At 32.3% G+C, this 11,969-nt stretch overlaps 1 protein-coding gene and 1 long non-coding RNA gene across 2 annotated transcripts; both read right to left on the reverse strand.

Annotated features, from left to right (window-relative positions):
• Positions 1 to 7,817: 7,817 nt before the first annotated feature.
• On the reverse strand, positions 7,818 to 8,521 carry LOC141676902 (uncharacterized). Its single transcript, XR_012557217.1, has 3 exons — positions 8,286 to 8,521; positions 8,083 to 8,209; positions 7,818 to 7,987 (listed from the first exon to the last, which is right to left on the reverse strand). It is a non-coding gene; the product is annotated as an uncharacterized LOC141676902 (long non-coding RNA).
• Positions 8,522 to 10,724: 2,203 nt separating this feature from the next.
• LOC141679204 (oleosin H1-like) lies at positions 10,725 to 11,651 on the reverse strand. The gene is made up of 2 exons (XM_074485712.1): positions 11,409 to 11,651; positions 10,725 to 10,763 (listed from the first exon to the last, which is right to left on the reverse strand). The coding sequence occupies exons 1-2, from the start codon at positions 11,649 to 11,651 to the stop codon at positions 10,725 to 10,727; spliced, it is 282 nt and encodes a 93-aa protein (XP_074341813.1).
• Positions 11,652 to 11,969: the final 318 nt, after the last annotated feature.

An 11,969-nucleotide genomic window follows, 5' to 3' on the forward strand; every position in this document is an offset into this window, starting at 1 on the left:
TGCCCCCAGGAGGTAAACCTCCTGGCTCCGCCACTGCTTAAAATAAAGTAGTATGTATGTAGTACTACTACAGATGCCAAGCTTCTTGTAATTCACATAAATTGGCTATTTTAAATAAAAATTACTCTGGATTTAAGTCACAAATTACTCTGGATAACTAAAACAGAGGTTTAAGATAATAGTGATGAACATACCGGGTTATGGCAATCAGTAGTGTCCATTTCGTCCTTCTACTACACCCCAAAATGCATAACCTGCATAACTTTATGCCCAAACATAAATTGAAACCCAATTACAAATGGAAGAATGGAAAATAGAAAACAGCCCCGAATTGAAGAAAAGTACACATACATCGATGTGGGTGTGTATGAAGTGTATTGGTTCTGGTTGTAAGATTGAGAGAGAGGGAGATAGAGGGGGAGAGACGGAAAGAAGGAGAGAGAAGGAGAGAAGGGAAGACATTGAGAAGAGAGATTGGATAGCGGCGGGTATGATGTTTAGGGATTGAGAAAGAAGGGGGGAAACCAAAATCTGAGAAGGGGGAAATGAAATATTGGCCGGTGGAGGGAACCAAATCTCAGTCATGATTTAGTAAAAAAATAGTATCAAATTTACAAGTAGCTGCATTTAAATAATAATAACATCAAATAATTTTCAGTATAAAAATTGAAAATTGAAAATTATTTTTTACAGTATTAAATGTAATAACATTAACATTCTACAAGATCATCGGAAAAAAATCTTCATGTAATTATTTCTTTAATCGAGAAATAATCTTAATTTTTGGATTTGTACTTTTATTCAATTTTTATAAAAATTGATATTTTAAATTATTTTTAACAATATTGAAAGTAATAATATTAGCATTCTCCAAGATCATCGAAAAAATTCTTCATAAAATTAAATCTTTATGTGAGAAATAATCTTAATTTTTGGATTTGCACTTTTATTCAATTTTTTTATAATCATGCAAGAAAATATTTTGAATATTTTTTATAACTTGTCTCGTTGTTGGGAGGGGTACTTTTACTAGATTTTTCTAATCCTGACATGCAAGATCAATTTCAAATTTGTTAATAATTTTTTCATAGGACTAAAATTGATATATCTTAACATCCGTACGGTTGGATCGTCGAAAAAATCATTTTAAAAATTAATCTTGTCAATCGGGAACGAGTCTCGTTGTCGGGAAGGTTACATTAACTGGATTTTTCTAAACCTGACATGCAAGATGAATTTCAAATTTTTGAATAATTTTTTCATATGAATAAAATTGATATATCTTAACATCCGTACGGTTGGATCATCGAAAAAATAATTTTAAAAATTAATCTTGTCAATCGGGAACGAGTCTCGTTGTTTGGAGGGGTACATTAACTGGATTTTTCTAATCTTGACATGCAAGATGAATTTCAAATATTTTAATAATTTTTTCATATGACTAAAATTTATATATCTTAACATCTGTACGGTTGGATCGTCGAAAAAATCATTTTAAAAATTAATCTTGTCAATCGGGAACGAGTCTCGTTGTCGGGAGGGGTACATTAACCGGATTTTTCTAATCCTGACATGCAAGATGAATTTTAAATTTTTTAATAATTTTTTCATATGACTAAAATTGATATATCTTAACATCCGTACGGTTGGATTGTCCAAAAAATCATTTTAAAAATTAATCTTGTCAATCGGGAACGAGTCTCGTTGTCGGGAGGGGTACATTAACTGGATTTTTCTAATCCTGACATGCAAGATTAATTTCAAATTTTTTAATAATTTTTTCATATGACTAAAATTGATATATCTTAAGATCCGTACGGTTGGATCGTCCAAAAAATTATTTTAAAAATTAATCTTGTCAATCAGGAACGAGTCTCGTTGTCGGGAGGGTTATATTAACTAGATTTTTCTAATCCTGACATGCAAGATGAATTTCAAATTTTTTAATAATTTTTTCATATGACTAAAATTGATATATCTTAACATCCGTACGGTTGGATCATCCAAAAAATCATTTAAAAATTAATCTTGTCAATCGGGAACGAGTCTCGTTGTCAGGAGGGGTACATTAACTGGATTTTTCTAAACCTGATATGCAAGATGAATTTCTTCATATGACCAAAATTGATATATTTTAACATCCGTACGGTTGGATCGTCGAAAAAATCATTTTAAAAATTAATCTCGTCAATCGGGAACGAGTCTCGTTTTTGGGAGGGTTACATTAACTGGATTTTTCTAAACCTGACATGCAAGATGAATTTCAAATTTTTGAATAATTTTTTCATATGACTAAAATTGATATATCTTAACATCCGTACGGTTGGATCTTCGAAAAAATCATTTTAAAAATTAATCTTGTCAATCGGGAACAAGTCTCGTTGTCGGGAGGGGTACATTAACTGGATTTTTCTAATCCTCACATGCAAGATGAATTTCAAAATTTTTAATAATTTTTTCATATGACTAAAATTGATATATCGTAACATCCACACGGTTGGACCATCCAAAAAATTATTTTAAAAATTAATCTTGTCAATCGGGAACGAGTGTCGTTGTCGGGAGGGGTACATTAACTAGATTTTTATAATCCTGACATGCAAGATGAATTTCAAATTTTTTAATAATTTTTTCATATGACTAAAATTGATATATCTTAACATCCGTACGGTTGGATCGTCCAAAAAACCATTTTAAAAATTAATCTTGTCAATCGGGAACGAGTCTCGTTGTTGGGAGAGGTACATTAACTGGATTTTTCTAAACCTGATATGCAAGATGAATTTCAAATTTTTTAATATATTGTTCATATGACTAAAATTGATAGATTTTAACATCCGTACGGTTGGATCGTCGAAAAAATCATTTTAAAAATTAATCTTGTCAATCGGGAACGATTTTCGTTGTCAGGAAGGTTACATTAACTGGATTTTTCTAAACCTGACATGCAAGATCAATTTCAAATTTTTGAATAATTTTTTCATATGACTAAAATTGATATATCTTAACATCCGTACGGTTGGATCGTCGAAAAAATTATTTTAAAAATTATTCTTGTCAATCGGGAACGAGTCTCATTGTCTGGAGGGGTACATTAACTGGATTTTTCTAATCCTGACATGCAAGATGAATTTTAAATATTTTAATAAATTTTTTATATGACTAAACTTGATATATCTTAACATCTGTACGGTTGGATCGTCGAAAAAATCATTTTAAAAATTAATCTTGTCAATCCGGAACGAGTCTCGTTGTGTGGAGGGGTACATTAACTGGATTTTTCTAATCCTGACATGCAAGATGAATTTCAAATTTTTTAATAATTTTTTCATATGACTAAAATTGATATATCTTAAAATCCGTACGGTTGGATCGTCGAAAAAATCATTTTAAAAATTAATCTTGTCAATCGGGAACGAGTCTCGTTGTCGGGAGAGGTACATTAACTGGATTTTTCTAAACCTGACATGCAAGATGAATTTCAAATTTTTTAATATTTTTTTCATATGACTAAAATTGATATATCTTAACATTTGTACGGTTAGATCGTCGAAAAAATCATTTTAAAAAAATTAATCTTGTCAGTCAGGAACGAGTCTCGTTGTCGGGAGGGGTACATTAACTGGATTTTTCTAATCCTGACATGCAAGATGAATTTCAAAATTTTTAATAATTTTTTTATATGACTAAAATTGATAAATCTTAACATCCGTACGGTTAACTTGTTAACCAGGAATCTCATTTTATACAATAATACTTTTACAATGGTTTCCTTGAAACACCAATGTGTAAAGATAAACTAAGACAACGCTTTTTTTATTATAAAACCGTTGTGTAAGCATATTAGCTTTTTTCAATCTATCATCGGGTGCCAGCTCATCAGGTGGTGCCCATTGAAATTATAAAAAAATTATTTCAGACAACTGTTTTATTCCGTTGTATGAAGTTATCTAAGACAACCCTTCTAAAAACTGTTGTGTGAATTAGACAACGTAATATCTAAAAGCTTGTATGAGACCAACTAAGACAACACTTTTATTTTAACATAAAACCGTTGTATAAGAATATCATATATTTTTCGATCTAACGGCCCATATCAAATCTCATATCAATGAAGGGCTCTCATTTCGCCACCTCATCAATCCTTGTGAATGATTTACCACCTATCACGTGTTGCCACCTCAATACGTGGTACCCACTGAAATTCCTCAGACAACTGTTTTATTCCGTTGTTTGATGGTTTAGAGGACAACCTTTCTGAAAAACCGTTGTCTAAATTATACAATGTAATGTCAAAACCGTTGTCTTCTATCCCTATACGTTAACATAGTAACAACGGTTTGTAATCGTTGTGTTAAAGATCTACAACAACACTATATTTAAAAAACCGTTGTCTGACTCGATGAGAGGATACAACTTGTACAACAGTTTAAAAAAGATGGATATCCGTTGTTTGTTCTGGAGCTCACACAACTGTTTTTTCTGTAAAATCAATTCACCGTTGTATGATTTTTTAGGACGACGGTTTTTTTTAACCATTGTCTGTCAAGTGTTGTCTGATTATAAATTTCTTGTAGTGCTACACCGCCAAAATAATATACAAACAACTTTTTGATCATTTAACAAAATTACTTAAGAGTTACTTGTACTAAGTTTTTAAATAAATTCAGAGAATGATCAAACAAATTGAAGAGTATTGTAAAACAGTCCTGAAACCGCGGACTAGCCCTTGTATTTTAGGTCTTTATGTCAAGAGTTTCCCAAAACCTACAATACATCTAATTATTGTATAAATCAACCTAATATATCTAATTATTGTATAAAATCATAGCTATAGGAAAGAAGTTAATATAAGGTAGTTTAAAATATGGCCCAGAAAGGTAATCCAAGAAACGCAAGAACCTGTAAAAAGTGCACTTGTTGAACACAATAAGAACTTGAACCATATGAGTTCACAACTTTAACTTCCATTCCTGGAATTTTCCACAATAATGATACCAAAATCAGGCATGAATTATCCACTATTTGTTTAGATATTGGTAAATAACCTGCTAAAAGAAATAATGGACTAGTAACTTGTTCCTAAATGTAGAGAGGATGACAATCAAGATTGCATTTAGTATAATGTTGTCTGGTTTTATCCTAGAAATTTCGAAAAGCAGCTACTGAATGAGAATATAAACTAGTATAACATGTGTATCAAACGTAGAGAATAAAAGTATTAACTTTATTCTGCTAATTGATAATTCCTAACTTTGCAATCAAAGTACCATGCATTATATCATTTCACATCAATTTTGCAAACTTTGGTACAACACTAATGGAAAAACAGCCAGGTAGATAGTATGAGATAAATGAGATTAATAGGAAAAATAGTCAGGTCTAGATAGCATAATAATAAGAATAATAATTTATATTATTACCTCTATAATAATCTTTTTATAACGCTCACAAAGTGGAGAAGTCATGTATGATGCTATTTGAATGTACTCTTCCCATAAAATTTTAGAAGCCACATTATCTCTGTTTGGATAGGCACGAGCAACCAATTTCTGCACCTCTTCGTCAAGTTTAGCACGTGTAACCTCGATCTCCTCTATTGCTTCAACCATATTAGTCACATCTGTCAGGACCTTCCTAATAATAGAATATGCAGACTTTGGAATGCGCTCTGGGATGCAGACCAGAGAAGATTGAGAAATGGTATATTTGGAAACTTCATCAATTCCAACAAGCTCCTTGAGGGTATGGCGCGGGAACATTTTAACTTTTCCTTTCTTTGGTGGACAAACCTCCAGCAATAGTTCAACATCACGTTTCCTTTGGTTGGCTAGAGATAGTGGTGCATCCTGAGAATTCCCCTCTTCCGTTGCACGCTCCACGACCTCCTAAATTACATAAGAACCAAGGATATACGACTCAATTATTTAACACAATATTCCGTTAATGCAAATGAGAAAAATTGAAATTTTAAGCTACATTATGCTTAAACATGTAAATAGACGCGGATGATGATATATCGATAAAAATCAAGAAAGCAAAAAAACACAAAAAAGTAAAATTTTATAATATATTAATCTGCAGACTCAGTTCTTGACCCTGATAATTTTAACAATGGAAGTGAATGTATAAGTGAATGGATTTAATAATTTCACATGCCACAAGTTACAAATTATCAATTGAGAGGCAAAAATATAGCTGATGTATTTAAAAAGATAGAGGTAGTATTTATGCCCACAATTCCCAGATTGTACAATGTCAACAAAAACAGGGCTTATAGCAGCGGCACAGAGGTAGTATTTAGAAAAAAAAATTGAGGTAGATGGTAAATAAGAAGTACTAGAGAAGTTTGGGCTGCTAGTGTAAAAATTCATTGTTGCTGCCATTACTTCTAAATTTAAAATTCAAAACTAAACAAATATCAGTGATATTTGTTTAATGATTTTCCTTATTATTTAAGGTACGGATTCTCTTTATATCAGTGAGATTAATTGGTCTACTAAACAAAAATTTGTCTCCTTTATATCCAAATATCACTATCACTTTGTAAATATTAATACTTATAATATTTCGCTACTTGCATGAGTAATGAGCCATATTAAATTTCACAACATAATTGTTGTCTCTATTCCCTGGCAGCGAACAAACAAAGAAACTGCTTACGACAGCTTCTTATATACACCTGAAGCATAGAGAACAACCCAAATGTATTTCTGTAGATGCTAGAATGAACCCAAGAATTTTGCTTTCTGGGTCTGCATGTATGTCATACCTGGCTCATCCTTTTGCTGAAATTACGCTGAACTAATTGTATGTTTATTTAGTAGCTTTACGCTTTTTGCTATGTGTCTAGGATCTGAGATATACCAGGAAACGTTGGCAAAGGCGCTTGCTAATTTTTATGGTGCCAAATTGCTTACATTTGATAGGCACTCCATCATGGCTGTAAGTTTTGAATTTTATTTTGAAAGTGTCGTGAAGTTACATGATTAATCTGCTCTAGTTACTTTTTGGTTACTTTTATTATGGTTCCGAATTGCTTACATATGATAGGCACTCTATCATGGCTGCAAGTTTTCTATTCTAATCTGACTGTGTCGTGAATTTCAGGTTTTATCTGAAACACAGAAACAAGTAAACAGTGCTGAGAAAGCAATCTCTCTCCATGAAACATCGGAGAACACACTGTTTAAATTAGGTATCCACTTAGCCTAAAGCTCAAGTTATCTTCCAAAAGTGAATGTTAAACGAAGACTCGTTAATCGACTAAATTCAACTCCTAGAACTCAACTTATAGCACATAAGATATATGGTGAACATGCAGCCAAAAGATTTAATTGCTTTCATCTCTTTTACGAGTCTCATTATATATGGAAAAATTAATAAATTATTAGCCGCAATCTATATCTGTGTCATTTAAAAATCTAAAATAACATGATGATGATAGAAAGAACAACTTACTTTAAACTTTCGCCGTATTTCTTCCACTTTTCCTTTCTTTTTGTACGAAACATCAAATTTTTCCAAAAGGGTGGGAGACTTTTCCAATTTTTTCTCCAGTTCCTACAAAAGAGATATAAAAAAATGAACATGTATAGATAAAAGATACTTTTATAAAATCAAATAGAAAGTTCTTGAGAAAATCTTGCCTCATAACGTTGGTCAAAAGGCTTCGCTCCACTGGAGTGCTTAATATCTGACTTCTTGACATTTTCCTTTCCATTTTCCGACAACTTGGAGAATGTCTCAGTCTCCCAATAGTCACATAAACCTCCCATGCAGGTTCTGATAAGTAGTAGGGGCAAGTACGCCGGGTTGCACTTTTATCTCCCCTGGCATGTGCCTCTTTAACCCTATTAGCTACATCAGTCTTCCAAGTATTCATATAACATTTCAAATTCACCTTCAAATGATTTCTCACGATAGCATCCCCTTTGAGTTCTTTGATTTTATCAACTTTATATTCTCGCTGATATTCGTAGTATTCCTTCGGGAAAAAAGTTTTAGAATTCTTTACAAGCGAGTATTAATATAAAAATGTCATATTAATTGAAAAGTTCAGAAAATTTATAAGCAGCATACCTTGAACTCCTGGATACACTTATTTAAAAAATCCTCTCGTGTGCGTCCTTTTTCTTTTGCTATTTCAAACTCCCAGTTATTCCTTACTATCACTCTAATTGTTTTCTTGTAACGAGCCTCTTTAATACTGTTAAATGAAAAAAGTTGTGTAAGTAACATATTATAATTTGTTGAAAAATAACAAAGCTATAAAAAATGTTTACTTTTTTCCATTTATAAAGGTTACAACTCCAAGTTTCGGTTGTCCAAGTTGTGGCTTCTTTTGGTAATCACCATCACAAATGCTGCGTTGAGCTCTCCCAAATATGAGAACACCGTCACTCTATCCAGCATCATCATCTTCCTGTTCTTCATCACTGCCTTGTGCATCAATTTCTTCCTCAAGATCAACTTCTCCATTACCCCTACCCTGGCCCTGGCCCCTAGTATCATTTCTACCTCTTCCACCTCTTCCTCTGTTGCTGGTGACCCTACTCAGTGCGCTCCCATTACCACTACCCCCCACTGCCATTAGAATAATAAATAGAACAAGCAGCCAACAACTCTTAAATGTCTCCTGCAAAATTTGTACAATTATATAAATGTAAAATCTAAGCAAGTATGATTTTGTAAAGTCAAATAAATAAACATCTACAATTAAATAAGTGGAAATATTAATATATGGAAGACTATTTCTTTTGAAGTTCAATTTATAATTTCAAGTCGTGTTACTCATAACAATTTTAACAGAAATTACTAACAGATCAGCAGTAAATATAGTAGTGTACTCGTAAATAATATATTTGAAAGAATGGGACATTATAGTTGGGTAGCAAAAGTAATTAAAGATTACCTTAATCTGTGTGTTGGTTGTTTTTTAATACTGAAGCCTATAAGTAAATCCTGTAATGATAAATCCGATGTTACAAATTACAGTAGTGATCTTCTTTTATTATCCTTCACTGATCTTCTTTTAAGGTTTAGGTAAGATGTTTATATTCAAATTATTAATGTACTCAAGTCTAATGAATATAGTAATGTGCCTACATTTTACCTTCCCAGCCTCATGAATATAGTATATTTACATGACTCAAGAGTGTTTGAATAAAAAGGGGACCATTTCTGCAATATACGAAGAGAATTGCAAAAACTAAAAAGCATATCAATTGGAAAGAAGAATTGTGCTAGGTATATACCAGTTCCTTCTCAGAATATTCAAAAATATATCTGAATTGTACCAAGTATAAATGCATGATCTCAATAGAACATCCAAAATACAGCAAAAAGATTTAATGATTCAATACGAAAGTAGTTCATGCGGTAGGGATGAATGACTGGTTGATTCTCCTTTGGCAAACAGTTAATCAAGCTATACCAACGTATGTATAGAATATAATGATTTTGGCAAAGGAGAATTGCCCTGCTATTTAGTAATTCTTACTAGTGTAAGCCATCATCTAACTCTTAATTATCTGCTAATTACTAATCTTGGTTGAGTATTCATGGACCGATGGACGCTTGGGAAGAGGAAGTGACTAGTTAAGGTCATTTACCATTTAATTATGTTAATTAAATTATTTTGTTTTGTGTGTGAGCGCAATATATATATCTTCTAGTGAGCGATATTTGTAATTTTAGCAGATCATGAATCTTCTTATGCTTATCCATTCATTTCTAGATCATATATATGACGCTTAATATTAATACTCACCCGAGATTTTTCTTTCACACAAACTAAAACAACTACTGACATTGAGCTATTTTCACAGTTTGCTAAAGATTGGCTTGCCTTATTATGATCTATTCAAATGCTCTCTTCTTTGTTGGAAGTGAGCTAAAATAAAGCAAAGATATCAGAGATATACAATATTAAAAAATCAACTTGACATGTGACTTTAGATTCCTTAGCAAAACAGAAGAGCTCAAATCAACTCTAACAGACATGCTTGTTCAATACATAAACATATATAAATTATTAGGTGCCATTAGTGACAAATATTTACAAAGTAACCGTATTCATAAAATTGACGAAATCGCTAAACTAAATAATTAATTTCATTTCAATCATTGGATTACTTAACAAAACAAAATATAGACTGTACAGTAACATAGTACATGTGTGCGTATACGACAGATGTATATCGCAAGTACCCCTGTACTCTAGTGTACTCGTAAATTAGCAGAAAATTATTAATTACTAAAAGATTTTCAGGGACACAAAATATAAAATAATTAAGGACAGTAAACGGAAACAGAATTCAATCATCTTAAAAGGAGATGAACTTACTTTGTTTGTAGCAATTTCACGCGCTTCAACAAATGTGATGAAACAATAAACCAATATTATCCCAGCCAAAAGTTATTTTCCCTTCCCAGGCTAGTGACATAAAATTAAATGAAAAATAAGTTCAAGCCTCTAAATTAAATGAAACCATAAATTGCATTCCAAGAATAAGGTAAATGAGCATATAATAAGTTAAAACATTAATTTCTTTGCACTACTATATCACTATTGACGAGCTTAAAAAAGTTGAAGATATGGAAATCACTATTGAGGATCAAGTTGAGGACCAACACACAATACACAACTTGACTGCTTTTAAATTTGTCGAGGAACACAAGGTGGTTGATAATATCGAATTTATTACTCTGGAAATATATGTTCAAGCCTCCTTGACATGCAACCTATTTTCAATGTTAATCTAAATAGCCGAAGAGCATTATATGAGCATATCATAAATAGACAACCAACAATAGGCCTAGTAAGTGCATTATATACGAGGCGTAGCAGCATATAACAATCTTACAAACTCATAGCATGAATTAATAAAAGATAAATAGGTATACAGATAAAAACGGGTCGCAGTAAAAGTTGGCTTGCACCAATGATGAATGAGTAAACTTACAACACAAAATCATTATAAACTGCAAGACTTCCTAGTCCTGAAGTTTTTAAATTAGTAAAATATTTGTTTCTAACACTTTAAAGCAAAATCAAACATGTCAGAGAGAATAAATCCGAGTCATAACAAAAACAAAGTCTAACTGCACACAATCCATCCATCAAAAACACAAATCCAATACTTTATGTAAGAGCCACATTCATAACCTAACCCAAACACTGACCTCAATTTATCAAGTAAATAATATAGAGACAAACATCTCCGACTCAATTGCAACAACATATCTTTATACTTAAATAAAATACTCAAATAAATTTTTGACATAATGTCCACCAAATTCATAATCAATCAAGTTCCTTATTTTATCACTTGATATCAAAAAAATACATCCAAATACCAGAAGTTAACTCTGGTACTTGTTCGCTTCATTAGTATGATTAATACCTGTGGAGAAAGCGATGAAAGCCCCGTCATCCCAAAAGCCCTGAATCCGAGAAATCCAATGACAGCAAGCGCAATAGTGAGAGCAGCAAGGCCTATTAGGGTTCCGATTAGGGTTATTCCGGTGAGGAAAAGTAGGGTTCCGCTGAGAGTGACGACGGCGAGGACTTGGGAGGTGGAGGGGGTGTTTTTGGGGAGGAGAGATTTGACTCCGGCGGAGGGGTTGGTGTGTTGTGGGTGTGTCATTCTCGATTTTGGAGGCGGCTTCCAGTGAGAGTTAGACGCGAAAGGGTTTGTGAGAAAGATAATATTTTATTTCAGCTGTGAAGATATGAGCCAAGTAAATGACACGGGTAAATGCAATTAAAAATGGTTGATTTTAGGATTTAAATTCAATTAAAATCGGTTGATTTAATACACCACTTCTTACCTCCTCTAGTAGCTACTGGAACTCGAGCCCTGCTTTTGCAACAATAATAAGTTGAAGGTTAATATATATTTATCTAACATTAAAAATTTGATGTCTAATACAAATCAATATTACAATTGAAAAATTAAACACGG

This window comes from Apium graveolens, chromosome 8, assembly GCF_009905375.1.
Source record: "Apium graveolens cultivar Ventura chromosome 8, ASM990537v1, whole genome shotgun sequence".
NCBI lineage: Eukaryota > Viridiplantae > Streptophyta > Magnoliopsida > Apiales > Apiaceae > Apium > Apium graveolens.